Source organism: Taeniopygia guttata, chromosome 3, assembly GCF_048771995.1.
Source record: "Taeniopygia guttata chromosome 3, bTaeGut7.mat, whole genome shotgun sequence".
Taxonomy (NCBI): domain Eukaryota; kingdom Metazoa; phylum Chordata; class Aves; order Passeriformes; family Estrildidae; genus Taeniopygia; species Taeniopygia guttata.
In genome coordinates, this window is record NC_133027.1 from 60,821,383 (window position 1) to 60,840,754 (window position 19,372).

The window sequence follows — 19,372 nt, forward strand, 5'->3', positions numbered from 1 at the left end:
AGGGAATTGTGTATGTGATATCTAAAGCAGATAGGTATCTGCAAATTTCCTGTGTGCATCCACACTGCAACTACTGTGTGTTAGCTTGGGCTTGTGCACACATCCTTATCTTTACTCACAAAGTCCCATTTAGTTCAGTTTTTTGACAGTAATGATTTCTGTGAAGGTCTTTGCTGCCTTAGACAGCAGCAGGAGGAAAAACATTGGTTTTGTGCAAAGAACCTCTCTCAAGCAAGGGCACAGGAGGTTCAGCGTTTAAGGCAGTGATAGTGGGGAATGGTCAGCAGTACACTGAATTCTGTTTCAGAGGACAGGCTCTTATTTGGCCCCTCTCCTCCTTATTTGCATATATCCACAGAATAAAATGTTCAAATGTTCAGATCTCCATATTCATCATTTGGCCAAAATAAAAGAAGATAAAACCTCTCCCCAAGCCCACTTTTTTTCTTTTTTTTTTTCTTTTTTTTTCTTAATAAAAGCTGCAAGACCATTAAAAACTGGGCCTTTTATTAGAGTGTGTAACTGCAATCTTATCTGTGTACCTTAAGGCGAGTGTGATTGTAAGTTATCTTTCATATTCGGAATTACTGTACCAGAGAATTGGTCTCTAGACAAGTATCAAGACAGTCTGGTAGTGCAATAGCTGAATAATAGAGATCAGCCTTCAGGACCCAGCCTTGAGCCTGACATCAGTCCTCTCTGCATGAGCTTCAAAGGAAACCATATTTAGTCCTCTAGGATAGTAAAAAGGTTGTTTGAAGTTAGTAAAGCACATGTGTAACTATTGGCAGGCTAAGGGCTTTTATCCTCAATGAATACAAATGTCTTACCTTGTTAGAAGTCATTATTGTTTAGAGATAATAGATGCAAATATTTGAAGCTGATAGCCTTTGAAAAAATATGCTGGTTAGAGTGGTTCGTTATACTATACAACTTTTGTTTCCTTCTGTGTATTCTGAAAGGATGCTAATATATCTTTTAAAGAGTTTAAGCTTTTTTTGTCCTTTCTTGCTTTTGAGAAAAAGTGTGTTTCCATGTCAACTAACACATTTGTTCCCATATATTGAGACCCATTGTGTAATTGAGATTTTTTTTACTGCAAGATATGACTTGTTGAAGGACAAGTAGACTCCTGTTAAATAGACCTAACTGGTTAGAGTTTTAAAATGCAAATCATCAGCCCACTCTCATTTGAACATATTTAGTAACACGTAAGAAGACATTCTTAAAAAAAATGTGGCTGCAGCTTTAATGAAATGGACACCCAGTTTTATTCTGAAGAAATGCAGAGTTTCTCAGACAATTAAGTGATCACACAGGAGGAGTCAGAGTTGCTGCTGCAGAGCAGAGGATCTGACTGAGGTGGGAAAGCCTCAACTCAGCCAGGTTGCAGCACTAGGAAGAGTTAGGACAGCCAGTCCTTGATGTCTTCCACCTTGTAAGTGGTCACCAAGGTGACTCCACACGTGGTACGTGATTGCCTGAGAATTGTCATGAGACTCAATGAACTATTGCACCTTCCAGCCCATCACCTGCTATACTGCTTTGACCTCAAAGGTTTGCATTCCTCACTACTTGGTTGACTATGCATGTTTCATTTAAGCTTTTTGTATTTATAGAGCAAGCTGGGTGGAAGCATTGTCACTTTTTTCTTTTTCTTTTCTCTGTTCCTGAAGAAATTAAGGTAATTTTCCATCAAGAAATAAAAATCTCTGAAATTGTTAACCAGTTGAGATTATAAATCTACAATATAATTTAGTTTATTATTTTTCTGAAGGCAACTAAGCTGCCTTTGAGGCAGTTCTTATAAAATCTCCTGCTAATCAGAAGCACTTAAACCTTTGAAAAGTTTGTCACTTTTTTGCAGTTAACAGTATTTCCACTAAGCCATTTGATTACACCTAAAAGCAAGAAAGAAGCAGGAGAGCCCTTGTAATAGTGTTGATATGGCACAGACATCCTATGATGGATTTTCTGTTAAGAGTGACAGTTTATCTTCAATATTTTGGTGTAAACTAAGGAAAAAAATTTACTAAAATAATTTCTACTACAGACAACTTAGGAGAAGGGGGAGAGGGGAGAAAGCCAGAACATATAAGCTCATGTATTTCAATTTACAATTCCTAGTGAATAAACTTAAATTATCATAACAAAACTTCAATCATTATAATAGCACTCTTTTTATTGTAAGAGCCAAAGTAATTAATCTGTATATTTATGATCCTTGTCTATGATTAGTTTTCTGTCACAGGATGTGGTGAGTCTGTGCTGTTATGACTATATTTTATTTAATAATATTTTCCTACACAGTGCTGAACACTTCCTGCTGAAGCAGCTGAATGGACAAATCCATGAAGATATCTTTCATTTTCCCTGACAGTGAATGATGTTTCCATATATAAACATAATAATAGAGTCGTTACATATGCACTCACATTATCATAGCTGCTGTGTGCTCAGTGTTATTCAAAACAAGGCAGGAAGCCAAATTTTCCTAGTTCCCATTTTGATTCAAATTGTATTTGCAATAAAGGGATTTTCATTCACCCTAAATGCAGTTTCATCCTCATCCAAGAAACCTCCCCACTTTTTTTTTTTATTATTATTATTTTTCCTTTATTCTAGGTCACTCAGTCTTGATGCAAGAGAAATTCTCCTCTGGTGGTGATAACAGCAGTGCTACTCAATGAACTATAACAAGGGCTCTAAATGCATCTCCTGTAGCATACCACAGTGATTTGCAAAAGTGGGAATAAATCAAAGCAGTGAAGAGATGCCATGTTGAGCCAGAAGCTAAATGTTACATCTTGTTGCATGAGGCTGGGGGGAGAACAGATCCTGTTTTTCTGGCAGCACAATATCTTTGTGCTTGTTACCTCCAATCCAACCCCATTAAGACAATCATTCAGAATCTGCAGGAAATTGTCACCTCTTTCTTTCATGCAATGGCAGCTGGTATTGGTGCCTACACACATTTCTCATTTCCTTCAAGATTTTCAACGCACATAAAAAAAAAACCAAGTTAATTTATATTAGATAATGTGTCAGCTTACCCTGAGGCTCAGCATGGGCACCAGGGGAAAAAATAAAAGATAAATGCCTCTAGGTGAACTGGCAGAGGCTCTAATTCTCTCCTCACTCTACTGCTAGCACACTATGCTCTGCATTAATCATTTCACATAGGCAGGCATTTAAAAAAACTTCAACTATTTTAAAACAAAGATGCGTTGCCCTAAACTCAACAATAATAGAACTGTATATTGTAAAAAAATTTCAGTTCACACATGCCATAGCCCCTAGTAGAAGACATTTAAAGCAATATTGGAGTCTTCTCTGGTATAATTGTTATTGTTCTGTTTCTTTTGTCTATACAGTTATGTCCCCTCTAGTAGGTATTTTTTGTCTGTGTGTAAGGATACATACATAATGTTGTCCTCTGTTTGTCATTCAAATGCTGACATATGCAAGATATTTCCTATAGCCCTTTTTTATCATGTGGCTGGATAAATACATTTTGTGATGCTAATGAACTGTTACACCTCAGTCCAGCTCAAATATGGAGCGTTTTTACTCTCTGTGCTGGGATAGAGGGAAATATTTTTTCTCCCCTTTTTAGCTTATGGGAATGTTGTGTGAGGGGGAGGGAGTGGATGACCAACAGTCTAATGAGGAGGTGGTGGACTGGAGCACCAAATAAAGTATACAGGTTGATGTGAACAGGAGAGATGTCACAACCAAAAACAGGGCAGAAGGGGTCTACTCCTAGGTATCCACACAAACTAGAAAGCGCGTACACAAAAGCAGGGTGGGGAAAGATCTAACGCCTCTTTTGGAAAATTCACATGACTAGATGCCTTTCTGAAGTGCATGTACACTAAGACACATGGCATGGAGGGGACACAGGAGGAATTCAATGTCTAGAAGTTTCCCATGCAGTGTGGTCCTAGAGAGAAGAGGGGTCCCCAGGGGAACTGGAGGATTTTCAAGAATCACCTTCCGCAGGTTCAAATATGATCCCTCTTGCGTGGACTAAGCCAAAGATGGTAGGAGATCCATATGGTTCAACAACTCCCTTCTGACAGAGCCGAAGCACAAAGGAGGCATACATGACGTGGAAGCAAGGACAGATGATGCAGGGAATATAGAGACAATGAGTGTGCAGGGATGGGGTCAGGAAAGCCAAAGCCCATTGGGAGTTAAATCTGGTGAGGGAAGTTAAGGATGAGAAGAGCTGCTGTGCATGCATCAGTAGCAAAAGGAAGGCCAGGAATATGTTGTTTTGCTGCTGGATGGGGTGGGGAACTTGGCGCCCAAGGCCATGGAGAAAGGTAGAGGTACTCAATTCCTGTTTTGCTTCCGTCTTTACAGATAAGGCTGACATTCAGAGATCCCTGGCTTCTCAGGCAAAGGGGAAGATCTGAAAAAATTCTTGCTTACCCTCCACCAAGGAAGATCAGTTAGGGATATTTTAAGCAAGTCCATGGAAACTGATGGGATGCATCCACAAGTGCTGAGCAAACTTGCCATTCTTTATTTTTGCATAGTCATGGTGATGGGGAGAAGGCTCCTGAGGGATGGAAGAATGCTAATGTCAGTCCTCTCTTCACAGAATCAGCTCTGAGCGAGAGGTTTGGAGTAGAAGCTAGGGGTGCCTCCCACCTCAGTCATTCTATCAAGAAACTTTTTTCCACAGTTTCAGTTGCATGTCTCACGAGATCTATTTGCTGAGTGCAAAACATTTCCAGAATTCCCTTAGCCTATTAAACCTAAGTACATATTAGTCCATGGAATACACAGACACAATTCCCATGGAAATGTCAAGTTTAAATGTGCATAGCTTGGTAGGGCAAAACAAATTTGCTCCTTTGGAATTTGACAGAGTGTATAGAAATAGTATTGCTGTGGCACAAAAGGTAATGCAGATATAGATGTGTATGCAGTGGGAGTATAAAACCAGAAAACCAGGAAGGAAATGCTTTCAATGGGCATGATTTAAACAGCAGGGATGTATTGCCTGCAATCATACACAACAGCAAAGTACAGTTCTAAATGTCCATTTTACTCATGCCTTTTTCTTCAAAGGTTATAGTTTGTGTGTTTTCACACAGGTGTAGAGGGATTCATGGCATCATTAAGTAAGCAAAGAAAAGGCTAAGGAAGGGGTCCAAATCTTTAGCTGGCATAGGATGGCATTTTTTTACTGAAGTCAATACACCTATTTCAATTTCTAATTCTTAATATCTGGCCTGAATGTTGCAGATAGAGTAGAGGATGGGAGAAGATGGAAAAAAAATACACAGCCTGGCAATATCTATTATACAGTTAAGAAGTACAGCCTAGAAACTTTCTTTGTTGTAGTGAAACTGAACTCCTCTTGGATCAACTGATGAGTATGAGTGGCATATCTTCTGCAGGATCTTAGAGAGCGCCTTGGGTCCACAGAAGAATACACCAATGCTGTTGCTGGAATCACAATAACAACAAACATGAGAGTAGCAGTAGCAAACGTGAGAAATGGATACACTATGCTTTTTGGCTGCCTTCAGCTTTGCATCTTTTCAAATGGCTTTTTGAGAAATACATTTGAAAACTCTTGTGTTACTGTATACTTTGTGTTATGTACTGTATAATTTGTGTTGCTATATTAGCGTATAATAATTTTAATACTTTCATGTTTATTATGTCTCATTACATTATTTATTAGATTGCTATATTAGAGAACACAAAATGTTTTAAATGGTAACTCTTTGGTTTTGATCTTTATAGCATTTTCAATCAGAGAGGCAAACATACTGCTTGTGCTGAAAATTTGAAGTGCTTTTTCTCCAGCTGAGTAAATTTTTTCCTGAAAAATTATACAAAATGCTGATTTACTTCTTAGTTTTCTTCTCCTGTCCTCCCTCACCCTGCCCCCGTGCCACCTAGTCTAACACCACCTGGTCTAACACTTTTCTGTCCACAGCCAATTTTAAAATGGCTGATTTAATAACAACTTTCGTAAAGTTGCTTCTTATAAAATAAGAACATGACAACTGTAAGAAACAATTGTGTTCATATGTGCACGAGCACGTAAGGAGCTGGTAAACCTGGTTGCCTGCTAGAAACTAAAGGGTTTGCCTCCAAGTACACTACACATTGTTTTAAAACATGTATGCATACACAGATTCACACATCTGCTGTGCTGCTGGGGAAAGCTCAATCTGCAGAAATGCAGAGGAAGTGACAAGTGATAGAACGAGTTTAAAAAGGCTTGCTCGTGTAAAGGAGGGGCTGTGGATATGATTTTGGTGCCCACACCATAGCCCCCAGAAGTCATGCCCAAATTGCTTTGGTGCTCAATTGCACCAGGGTTAACCTGAAGTGATGTATTCCTGCTAATCTGCTAAAAGACATTTTTGCATCCAGGGGGAACTCTGTCAACCTGGGCACAGGGACCCAAAATTTAGTCAGATCCTAAAAGCTGATTGTTTCATCACAAAGTAGAAACTCTTCCGTTTGACTCTTGGATCTTCTATAATTCAGAGCAAGATAAATCTTCTTTTCTCATAAGGAATCCCTATTTCGTGCAAGGTTTTCTTTAAAAGGTTCAACATTGACCATAAACATGGGCATCTAGACTCACAAAAAAAGTGGAGATTTTTCTGTCAGTTTAGGACTGGCTTTCTAAGGAACTACTGCAAGATCCAGTAGAGAAAGCTAATGCCCATATCCCCCTTGAGCAGCAAAAAACCATTTTTATCTCATCTGTACTTACAGTTGTGGAAGTAACTAATATTAAAAAGTAATGTTTCAACTATAACTTTAAAAGGTTTGTTTATATAGTAGAATCCTATGAAAAGTCTTTTAAAAGTCACATTTTCTATCTTGGCCTTTTTATGCTTTTAATCTTCCATATTTCCTGATTGTATTTATTTTGACCTCCATCAAGTGAATTCTCTATTACTGTTATTTTTGCAATTTTATGGTATTCTTGTAGCTTACTGTATTCTCTTTGATCTCCTCCCTTTCGGCTTTTTCTTGGGTCTTTTTCATCTTTTAAAAGAAGTTTTCTCCTTTTTCTTTTTGTATTTCTCTCTTCCAAGTGCAAGCCTGTATTTTGCATTAGCAGGTAAATGTTTGGAAATTACAAAGTCACAAAGATTCTGGAATTTTCTACTGCTGAACACAAAATATTTCAAATTCTTGCTTCAAAGGCTTTCAGGAACAAAGAAGCTTTTCTCAGACCACTAGCAAATCCACCAAGTTCAAATGAACTGTCTTTGCCAGCAGAGATGAACTAATAACAGAACAGCATAGTCTTGCAAGAGCGGCCAAATATGTTAGGGGAACAAACATATCCTTGACATCATAAGAAAAAAATCACAGTTTATCTCTTTAATAACCATCTTCAAGGGAAATTAATGCTACTTTGTCCTTTGTGCAGAACAGTAATTGGATTGTGTGTTTCAATTATATCTGGACAAAGGCCAGGATATTGAAATACTTCTAAATATTAGATTTTCTTGTCCAAAAATTAGATTTTATTGGCATTCTCTTTCCGAGATTTCTTCATTAAAATCTTCATTAAGCATAAATCTTCTTTCCACACAGCAAAAAAGAAGAAATTGTTTTAAAAGGGTCATTTAGAAAGGTTTTCTCTCCCCCTCCTCCCGCTGTTTATGCTGAGAGAAGAGTTACCTAACAAGGTTAGAAACCAGCCTGCCTTACCTAGGATGGTTTTCAGCTAGTTGCTTGAACTCATTGTCCCAGTTTGGCCTTCCATAACAGGTTTTCTGTCTCAAACCAGTAATTACATCCATCTTGTCATCACAATGTAGGGCTATGTGAGTAGCCTAAAGGCAAATTTACAAGATAATAATTTTAGTGTCAAAACCATATACTCCAAGTAAGAGACAAAAGTAACAATTCTGGGAAATATGGAATGAAGGAAAGGACACTCTGCAATTATAAAATGGGGGGAGGGGAAGGGAGGGGAGGGGAGGGGAGGGGAGGGGAGGGGAGGGGAGGGGAGGGGAGGGGAGGGGAGGGGAGGGGAGGGGAGGGGAGGGGAGGGGAGGGGAGGGGAGGGGAGGGGAGGGGAGGGGAGGGGAGGGGAGGGGCGGTTGGACTGGAGGATCTCTAGAGGTCTCTTCCATCCCTTACTATTCTGCGACTCTGTGTAAAACCCTCAATGTTTTGGATTTTCTCTTTAGGTAGAGGCAGGTGCAGAAAGTGGATCACCTCAGGTGAAGCATTGAACCAAGTGAGCTTCTCAGCTCCCAAGTGCCAGGAAAAAAGTCCTTATTTTCATGGGCACTTACTGTCCTTCAGCTCCTATACTACACCTATTACCATGCTATCTGAGTACTTCCCAGGTGCATTTAAAAACAAAAACCACTGTCCCTCCTAACTGTACTGCTCTTGTGTAGGAGTAATATGCTTGTTTCCACTAGAGACTACCATCATTGCTGTCACTATCAAGAAATTAACAGAGGAAAGTAAGTTTTAAAATGGACTTTTCATTTAGTCCAGGCCCTAGCATGAACTAAGTATCATAATCATCTTTTGCAGAAGTGGTTGCTAAAATTTAGATCCATTTCCTAGGAATACTATATATTTCTTCTTCTAATGAGTCTTACATATTCCTTACCAAAACAATTATTCTTGTCAAGCAAAGTTGTTACAAGAGGTTGTGTTTCTAAAAGCTTCTTCTTGTTAGTTTGAGCCATTGTCATGAAAGATTTGGAACAGTCTAAGAAAGAACTTGAAGTGTTTAGTAGGAGTGAGAGGTAGAAAACCACAGAATTTTTGAATTGTTTGCAGCACAGTTGTCCCATTGAGAAGATGGGCTGTTCTCATTAAGTGAAAGTTTCCCAGGATTTTTGATATTAGCCTTTGCAATAGTTCACAGTGCTAAGGGTGCCTAGGAGTCTCCTCGGGGGTACTGCAGAGAGTTTGTCCAAGCAGGGGCAGATCATGTGCCTTATGTGCTTAACCATCTGTTCCCAGCATGGAACCTGCAAAGAGCTCAAAGCGTTGAACAAACATGTCTGAGGAGTAGACACGTGTCAGTAAAGGAGGGTGTGCTAGAAGGTTTAAAATGCCCATCCTCCCTGAGTTCAACTTCACTTGACTACTGGTCATCTATATAGTGAGATGGAGAGAATGCTGAGAATGTTGCTTTATTTTTTGCTAGGGGAGAAGTAAAATATCACTCAAATATTGGTGCAGAGTGATGAGGGGGTGATGAGGATTTTAGCAAATTCGAGGAGTGATGGACAGGAATTTACTAAAAATAAGTCCTGTAAGACTAGGGAGCTTTGCATGTATCTGAAGAAGATGATTTTACTCAGCATAATGTCCAGATCAGAGTGGGAGAAATAACCACTGAAGAACATTCCTCTGACAGGAATCAGGAGAGAGTATGAGGCTAAAGGGAGGAAGAAGTCCCTCCAGAAAAGTGCAGGGCACACAAGTGAAGAGAGACAGACACCCCAGCAAGAACAATGGTTACCCTACCTGACTTTTGGCCTGATGTTTGCCCATGAGGGAAGTGAGGTGATAGTTGAAAGATAAGGGCACCTTTGTGTTTTTTAGGTTCCCCAATAGCTTCTTTAACAGCAGGATTTAGGTAATACCCTGTGATATTGCTAATGCAGAGCAGTAGTTTCTATAGCTGGCATCTACTTCACAATGGGAGTAGATTTTTCTGAGTACACTTTATGCACATACCTCATTACTTGACAGAAACTCCAAGGAAAGCAGAAGGAAACAATGGGGGTTTTATATCAGCAGAGGCAGAAAAGGAAAAGCTCTATGAAATCTGTAGTTTTTTCATCTCTACTAAGCAGTCCTTCATTCAATAGAGACAGCAGGAAATAAAACAGTAGAGCAAAGATTTCCCTTTTAGAGGTTTTCTGGCAGGTACCTGACTTACCACTGCATGATCTGAGTGATCCATTAAAAAAGGAAGAGAGAGGGAGAGAAAATTAACACATTTGTGTTTAGGTAAAGACTAAAGAGGTTGAATAATATTGACCCAGTCTAAGAATTAAGTGCCTGAGGTGGTATGATCCAATGAAATTATGAGATGGCAAATTTAAAGTCAATCAGAGAAAATGTCTTTTCAATGGAGTTCATTGCCAAAATTTTCCAAGTGGAGTACTTTTCAAAAATGCAATGGATATATATATATGTATGTATTTATATGTATATATGCGTGAATTTCTACAACAGAAGTTGCATTAAATAATAAGACTAAATGAAACCTACATTGTTTAGACAGTCCTCCACATTTCAGCACAAAAATGGTAGAATCGAATGAAAGACTGTTCCTAAGACATAGATAAAATATCCCTTGATGAGCTCCTGAAAGCTCCATGTACTTTTCTGTGAGACACCTGTTAACCATCTTTGCCCAAGACAAGATGTAGGATTGGAGGAATCACTGACTTGATTTCTCCATTCCTGTTTTCCTAAATGTGAGATGTAAACAGACATCTTAGGATCTTTGTCTCTCTGCTTCATCCATCATTTATTCAGCTGTTCCTGTTCCGTATGTTCCCATACTGGAAAAGCAAGGTACATTAACTCTGACTTGTAACAGTTTCATTATTACCTGACTTTCATCCCAGCCAGTAAGAAATATATGATAGCTTAGAAAATCATTTTTCCATTTTTCACCCATTTTTGTTTCCAAATGGAACAGAAGATCAGCAAACCACTCAAATGCTGATGGGTCTCGACAAATCCAGTAAAAATAAACCTGTCAGATAAAATAAAGAGATTTAATAAGAAGCAAACTTTCCATAAAACTTTGTAATCACTGGCTCAACTCATTAACTATATAGTGTGTGATTCTTCTTCACATTAAATTTATAGTAAACATAATTGAACATCATTTTGACATTTTAAAATTTTGATTGTCATCTTAAACAATGAGTGAATATATTAATGTGCTAGTGAAAGTAGGCAGTGGACAAGCTTCCCATATATCCTTACCAGTGCATGTCTGCTTTGACTTGTAATACCTAGACCTTCATTTCTTGAAAATAATTTGATTATTATTTGAAATTTTGTATTTATTTAATTTCAGTTGTATTCAGCATCAAAGCAAGGAATTCCTTGTTTCTCTAGACCTTATGCTATAGGTTAACTCTTGATTTTGCCAAGAGGTACCTATGTTCTTCAAGTCATATGCCCTGTATAAAATAGGTGAGAAATAGTCCCTATTTCTTTTTTAAAAATGCATTTCATGTTTAATTTGGAGCACCTGGTTCCTAGAGAAACCTGAAACTAAATTTAAAATTGCCAAAGGGCTAAAATGATCAGTTTTCTATTGTTTGAAACCGTCCTCTCTATAAAAACTAACACAATTTCTCTCATCTTGATTTCTCTAGTTTCGCTTTTCATCTTTTTTGTTTGTTGTCTATTGGGTTGGAGAGCCTCTTATCAAAGTTTTGTTTTATGGGTAGAAATTAGAGAATGGGATCAAGTCATCCTATAATTGTGTCTATGCAAACCAAATGTTCCTGGGATCACTGCCACTGAGAGGCATCCTTTAATCATTCCTAAGGCTTATTTTTCCTACTCTATTGTAGTAAAACAAAAAAATAGCAGAGTTTAGTTTTTTGGGGTTTGTTTTTGTTTTTTTTAAAGAAAGAAGCTGATTTATTAATATCTCGGCATAAGATAGTACTTGCATAGGAAAAAAAATTTTTCAAACAACACTGTTAGTCATTGTCCATATGATGATGGGTCTCTATTGCAAGAGTCCTGCCTCTGGCATCTTCAGCTGGAACAGTGGGAGTCCACAAGAACCTTTTTCTGCCCAGTTTTCATAGCCAGCTGGTCCAGGGATCATTGTGACCACTCCTGGATGTGCATGATCTATTGTTTTAACTGCATATAAAGCATCTTCTGACTAATTAGCTGTTTCTAGAAGTCTGTCCTGTATTACCACTTCTGCAGGAATGGTTTCTGATGACCATTTGCAAATGTCTTGTCTGTGTACAAGTGAATAAATTTTGCAACAGGAATTGCCTCAGGATTGATGAAATTCCCTTGTCAAGATCTTACCAATGCACTGAAACTCAGTCACTCCTAGGCCCATCAGGAATTTCCTTAGGGAGTCTTCAGCACATCTTGATTTCCCAGTTGGAAATCTCCTCTAGCAACGCTGTGCGCTGTGTAGAGGACTGGGACCAGTCCATCCCCTGGACTGGTTTCAGCTCAGTGCCTGGTATGAAGCCAATACAGATGTGGAGACAACTCATCTGTGAGTTCCTGTACTACCCAGAGGACGAACGTCTGAAATTCCCAGGCTGTCTGCCCAGGCACTACCCTGAATCTGAAGCACAATTATAAGATAAATCTGATTGCAATTCCTATTACTTAAATTCTGTATCTCTTGCCTCACATTCTACCATTATTTTGACCAGATGGTGCCAAACCTCGAATGGGCCTCTGCAGGCTGTGTATTTTCATAATTTTTCCAAAGAAGAAATTAAAAATGTGGAGGAAGTCTAAAAATACACCATTTCAGATGAGAAAGGAACAGCAGGATGGACAATGTATAAGTTTATAAAAACTAAATGATTGATACTTATTTTATTACGACTGGGATTCTTATTTTGTTACAAAATCCTTTCACTTTCTCCAACTCATCTCCTTCTCTGCTCACCAGCCCCTCTGTTTTTTATTGTACTTCAATATCAAAGGTGATCTGGAAGGTACATTCCCAAGGCAATCATTAACCCTTTTGCACAGGATCAATGAGGTAAAAATGCGCATTGGACACTTCTGAAATGAAAAACCAGAGAAAGAAACCTGGAAGCTATAAAGAGATTTCCCAGATATATAATATATTAGGTTGTCAGACTTCTGGTAAGGTGGTGGGAGAAAAATGTGGTAATGCCATGCTTTAGTGGAGATTTGGTGAAAGACACTAACAGTAATTTGAGATGTTTCCTAGATCTGAGTGTACTGTAAGAGACCATCTGTGGTTTATGTAAGAAATATAAATGATGTATGATCCCAGAAAGAGAGATAAGGCATTCAGGGTTAAGTAGGGTATTTTTACAGCCCAGGAATAAAACTGTCTGAATAGAACTTCAGTACTAACCATCTTGTTTGCTTTTTCCCCTTCTGTTTCAATATTTTGCCTTAAATATGACCTCATTGCTTTATGAAGGGGGGTTGCTTCCGATTTACCCTGGCATAGATTATAAGGAAAAAGCAAGCCCACTGATGTTATAGAATTTCATATTTGTGGCCAACAACAGCATTATTTTAAATTACCAAAACTAAGTAAGGTTTATAGCCTTAACCTGTATGTAGCTTTTTTGTGCCCGAGTCCTAAAGTCCCCACTTGTTCTATATACTCAGCACCTCGAAAATCAGCCCACTGAGTGCTGTCAGTCTGTATCACACCATCGCTGTTGATTTGTAGTGAGAAATTTCTTCCCCCAGACTCTACTTGATCATCTTATTTCTCAAGTCTTTTCAGCAGTTCATTTAATGAAAAGTATATTTAGTACATGTTGTGGAGAGAAGATATGTATTTCTAAATGAGTAAAGAATTGTTCATTGGGTAGCAACTGGGAGCTTGTGGGCAGGACTGGGAGATAAGCACATTCAAGGAAGGAGGAAGAAAAGCTAGCCAATGACTTGAGACAATACAGTCTTCATACTGGGGAACTGATTTCCAGAACATATTAAAGGACTGCTTTTAGCTGTTTGCAGGCCTGGCTGTCACAGGAACAGCCAGTCCAACTGGTTGGAACAAGTCACCTCTGGCACACTCCTCTAAGGAAAGGATGCAGCTTTCTGAAGCTGCAAAAATTCCTTAAGCTCATCCCATGGCACCCATTGCACTGCCTCTGATTTTCATGTTAAGAGGTGGCAGGCATTTGGGGATGAAGAAAGACTGTCATTATTAGAAGTATTTTTGGCTGTGATTATAATCTTAGAAAGAAAAGAGATAGTGAAGAAGGATGGCCTATGGGTAAAAGGAATTAGTTTCCCTTAGATCAAAGAGGATTTCTCGTCTAATATGTTAAAATAAATGGTGTTTACAAAAAAGTCTTCCTTTCTTTACACTGGCTGCCCATAGCATAGCACAACATATTACATATATAATTAAAATACAATAAATGCACCAAAAAATTAATCCTTATTAAAACAGTAGAATAAAGTAGCTCCAGTGTATTTATATCATTCAAGATTATTCTGAATCCTGTTTTTTTCTTGTAAGCCTCATACTATTAACTGACTGCAATTATTTAGGACCCTTAAAAATCTGGTTTAGATTTATGTTTCATTAGTCTCCACCCACCCTACTGCCATCAATTGCATTTATCAGCTTGATGGCTTGCCCAAGTAAACTGTCTTAAATTTTCCAAGTGCTCTTTTTGCAAATTGAGTTAGATGCAGTATTGCTATTAATCAGATCAAAGCAGGGGTTTGAATAGCTGCTTATTTCTGTAATGCTCTGCTTCCTTGCAATTAATGGATATTTATCCTTCAGTTTCCCAGGTCCTGTATTTTTTACAATGGACAAGAGCAAGAGCTGTGTTACCTCTTTCCTGTAAGGTAAAAGAACATTCTTTGTAAATCAGTTTCCATCATGAGGAAAGTCATTAATAATTATCTGTTGATGAGCATCCGTTTCTCCTTGTTCCCTGAGGGCAGAGTTGGAGCTCTGGGAAAAGCCAGCTTTTCACTAAAAGGATGTCCAAGGAGGACTCCCATCATCCCTGACTCTTGCTGCTCTCTCCTCGGCATGAATACCCCTACAAAAGCCTCTTACACCAGCAGGTGGGCACCTCCCAGCAAGCATCCAGTCCTTTATGCTCTGTTGGCTGTAGCATACAAAAACAAACAAACAAACAAAAACCCAATAAAAAAAAAAATCAGAGGTCATGCAGGACGTGGGGGTTTGGCAGCCTACAGGAGACACTGACTTAGGGTGGCAGCAAGCAGCCTTTCCCATGAATGCATAACAAGGTTCAAAATTATATTCCTAAATCTGAAACAAAATATTTAAACTGTTATCAAAAATGTCAGAAAGATGGTTGCATTTGACAGAACAAAGAGCTTTTTAGGTCTTCAAGACAAGGTTTTTGTGCAGAAGGACTAGAGACTGGGGCAGATATTTACCTCAGGTGTGGAAGCTAGTCCCAAAGCAAATTGAAGAGGCTGATTGTGTTCTCTCAGTATGTAGCTGAACTTACTGCCACAACATGCTATGGTTGTCTAAGGTCTACATGGATTCAAAAAACAATTAGACTACTTAATGGAAGAAAAAACCACAAAGGGATATTAAAGACACAAGTAAAGCTCTTTTATCAAGGCGCTACTGAGCTATGAGTTGCTCAATGGTGAGGAAGTGTCCTATAAAAACCATCCACCATCTGATTTTTCTGGTCTGTATACTTTTCTCTAGTTGTTCATGAAGAGTCACCATTGGAGACAGGATATGGGGCTAGATGGATATTTGGCATTACTCAGTAGGACCTTTCTTATGTCTTTTGTAGGGAAGAGAAAGTGGATGTTTGCTAACACTAGGATCTGATGGATCAGTACAATTTTATCAATTTCAGTAGCAATTGATCTGAAAAAATGAGAGCACTAATGTGAAAAAAAAAAATCATATTATGCATAACTAAAGCCAGTAGAAACTTTCCAGCCATGACTGGTAGTACATGCAAAAAATGATGGGGAAATGAGGGCTCTAAGGCTATTTAATTGTGAAGAGTCAATTAGATAAATGTGTACTCCTTTTGATTTGTTGGGTTTTTTAAAATTATACAGCTGCAGAAATTTGGAAACGATGAGTATTTATATCTCAACCATATGTGGGCAACACTAAGAAATATTAGTTCAATAACCATAATGATAGCTGTACTCAAATCAAAATGAAGTTGTTAAAAAAAAAGAAAAACCTCTTATTTATTTCCTTAATAGACATTTCTATGGTACTCATCATGGCAAAAAGAGAGTGCTGAATACTTTGAGGAAGATTAAATTATTTGTAATTATACCACAAGTGGAAGCTTTTAACCAATGGAAAAAAAAAAAATTTGAGCTACCCTGAGATTAATCTCTCTCACTGAGATGACTGCTAAATTTTTTTAAGTAATGCTGTGAACTTCCCCATGACCTTTCATCCACGCTTTCAAAATATTTTACAAGCACTGATGAAATTTAACCTCATAACACCTGTGAAAAATAAACATCACTATTCCCACTGCACCAATAAGGAAGCCAAGATATAAAGAAAAAACAAGGAGAAATCTTGATAATTTTGTATGTCACAGGAACTCAATAAAACTGAACTCTATAGCAGAAAACCCATATCAGATTGCATGATGCATTTATCTTTGCAGGCACACTTAGCTGAAATTCTCCCTAATTCTCCCTATGAATGAACACCCTCAAGTATTCCATTGATGCACAGTTAAATCCTGTTCTTTTTTCCTTAAGATAGCAGCAATGACAATAATAACAACTTTTACTAATACATGTAGAATATACATAATCTACATATATAAAGTTTGTATGCATATGCGTAGCTCTCCTTCCAGTGAAAAAGATCATCCTGGTACAATCATAGTGTTTGCAAATGCACTTCTTTTTTCGCATAGCATCTATTTCCATTTTTATTTCCCTCCCTTCTCAGTGCTTTTTCTGCCTCAAAGATCCCCCCTGGCAATTTGAACCTGTCCTCAACTCCTCAGTTACTAAAATCCCAGATGCTTTTTCAGTGGCAGCTCGTCATTAAGATGCCAGTTTTAACACTCTTTCATTTAAAAAGATCAGCCCCTTGGTCCTGCAATCAGCTCCATATGTATTGACCCTTTCAGAGGTCTGTCCCTTCCAATACAATTTCCATGTTTGTCCTTAAATATGAAATGTTGAACAGTTCCTGATTCAGCTTTTACACTGGAAAATGGCCTAAAAGCTGTAGGGTCCACAAACTACCACTTGCCATGATGGATATGGAAGAGGATGTTTAATGCTGATTTTTTTCTATGCTACCTTCTTGCCCTCACCCCACTTCACCTATTATCTCTTTGTCACCTATACTCCCCAGTGCTGCCTCACATGCTATTAGCAGAAGGTCTATAACAGGTTAGAAAATTATGGGTATGTTAATTAATTTTGTGCCATCTTTACCTTATAGATCTGAACATATTTTTTCAGCAAAATAATTAAAGTAGTTTGAGGGAGTAATATGCATCTTGATATATGCATCTCATCCGGAGCTTAAATGCCTTTTATGTTCCCTCTGTGCTGGTTAATATCCCAACTTTGCAATGTGAGAAAAGCAGCAAATGGTTACTGAATGCAGCCTTCTGGACGAGGACATGAAGGACCCTTGTGAAATTTGCACCTGGACAGTGAGAAAGTGCTGCCCTTCACTTCTGATTGAGATGACACTGCAGGATTTATTTTTGATAAGAAAGAGGATAAGTTTCTCTTGTAGCTCCCTAATTATCTATCTAGCTGTGAAAGGCATTCCACTATTATCTCCAGTTACTATTGAAAATCTAATCCTTCAACTTTTACTAAAAAACATTGCAGCTTGCGCTACCTTCTTCTTTGGGGAATGAAAGTGAGTTCAGGAGACTTTACCCCACAACAGTTCCTAAGGCAACTAGAAAGGGAGAGTCTGCTTCTCAGAGCAAATTAAAGCACTCAAGTGAGCCCCTAACTTTGAATTTCTTCTCTCCCCTGAATAAGTAGGCTCACTTGTGGAACTTTTTAATTAGCAATAAACTTTTCCACCTACCTTCTGCAGTGCCAGTACTGTGTTAGGGTTGCAGCATTTGTACCAAATGGATTTTAAAATAGAGGCAAATGGTGTGACTCCAATTCCTGCTGCAATGCACACACTGACTTGGTAGTGGAAGATGTCTGTGGTTGCAGATCCATATGGTCCATCCACAGCCAGTCTACAGCAAAAAAACTTTTAGTCGGGAGTCAACAAAACATAAAGTGACAGAAAGGTTAACATTTGTTGGGCTACACATTGTCAAAACTGAATTTCTGTTAAAATAAAAGAGAAAATACATGTCTAAGATGGCACATAAATTGCCTGTACAAATACATTTAGTTTTCAGTGAGTGCCATTTAATAGCAAAGCAACTGTCTTTTCTGAAATGAGAGAACAAGAGCACCCATGTGGATTTGGGGCCTGGCCATCTATTTAAGCATGCAATTGCAATTTTCTGGCTTTCTGAAATGTGATTAGTCATATAATTGCATGTCCAAATTTAGCTGTGGAATTTGCATATTTAATTATGAATTACTGAAAAGCATCCTGTTTTAGAGCTTTATTCGCTGTATTGTACATATCAAAGTAAAGAAGAACAGATTATATTAATCATTTTTAGAAGTTCTGTATTTGAGTTAAAGTAATAAAAGAGAAGGCAAGAAAAAGGTCATAGTATGCAAGAGAACTACTATTTTCTCAGCTCTTTCTGAAAAAGCAGTATTTCAGGAATACATTTCTGGCATAATACTGTACTCAGTATCTGATGTAAAGGCAAAAATGCGTAAGCAGACATGCTTGTTGATATTACTGCCTCCTGTAATCAATGTTGCTGATGCCAAGAAATTAATTTTGGTCAAAATTAGAGATGAAAAATATTATTGAATAATAAGATTCATTTCTTTAGCAACATGAAATGTAAATACACAGAGTACTTTGGAGTGCTCTTCCAGCCCTGTCTTTAAACAACATACAGGCTTGGAAGATGGTTTCACCAACACCAAGTGCTTCAGGAAAAAAAAAAAGTTTTCTTTTCTTGCCTTTAGATTTTCTATTACTTTATACTCTTTACAGCATGAATCATCCTTAAAATTTATCCTTAAACAGTACAAACAAATAGGCACACGTAATTAAAATGAAGTGTTTTAACAGGATAAGAAAGGGGGATGCCCAACCAATGCTACACACAAATATAGGGATACAATGTATCTCAAATTTTATTGTTACTTTTTAAAAAGCCCTAAAAAGTATTTGCCATTTTATTTCAATATTCAAAATGCCCTGCAAGTGCAGTAGCAAACAAAACAGCTACTCTGGCATAATTGCTGGAAATCTGACCCTAAACATCAAGAATTTTTTTTTAATATGTACAATTATTTAGATTATTGCCCAGCCCAGTATGTTTTGGGCATTCAAAAATTCCTGTAAAATAAGGTTAATTTATGGTATATACCTGTAGTGCCCAAGAACAGCTTTTAGATAAGCCTTCTATGTAGTTCAGTGTGAGCCTGGAAGCAATTCTCATTGTTGTCAGAAGATTGAGAAAAAATTGATCTGGAAGAAATTTCAAGGATTCTCTAGTCTGTTGCTGTGCTATAAGACAGGTTCAATTATTTC

The 19,372-nt window shown here is 38.0% G+C and overlaps 1 protein-coding gene and 1 long non-coding RNA gene across 2 annotated transcripts in view; one reads left to right on the forward strand and one right to left on the reverse strand.

Annotated features, from left to right (window-relative positions):
• Nucleotides 1-1,423: 1,423 nt before the first annotated feature.
• On the forward strand, nucleotides 1,424-15,920 carry LOC140683717 (uncharacterized). Its single transcript, XR_012055071.1, has 3 exons — nucleotides 1,424-1,557; nucleotides 14,507-14,571; nucleotides 14,671-15,920. It is a non-coding gene; the product is annotated as an uncharacterized lncRNA (long non-coding RNA).
• NOX3 (NADPH oxidase 3) overlaps nucleotides 5,039-19,372 on the reverse strand; it is a 38,535-nt gene continuing 24,201 nt past the window's right edge. Inside the window, exons 10-13 of the mRNA XM_041715191.2 lie at nucleotides 17,774-17,936; nucleotides 10,598-10,744; nucleotides 7,708-7,832; nucleotides 5,039-5,463 (exon numbers count right to left, since the gene is read on the reverse strand). Of these exons, the coding sequence (XP_041571125.2) occupies nucleotides 5,337-5,463; nucleotides 7,708-7,832; nucleotides 10,598-10,744; nucleotides 17,774-17,936 (562 nt within the window). The 3' untranslated portion in view covers nucleotides 5,039-5,336. The remainder of the gene's footprint in view (nucleotides 5,464-7,707; nucleotides 7,833-10,597; nucleotides 10,745-17,773; nucleotides 17,937-19,372) is intronic.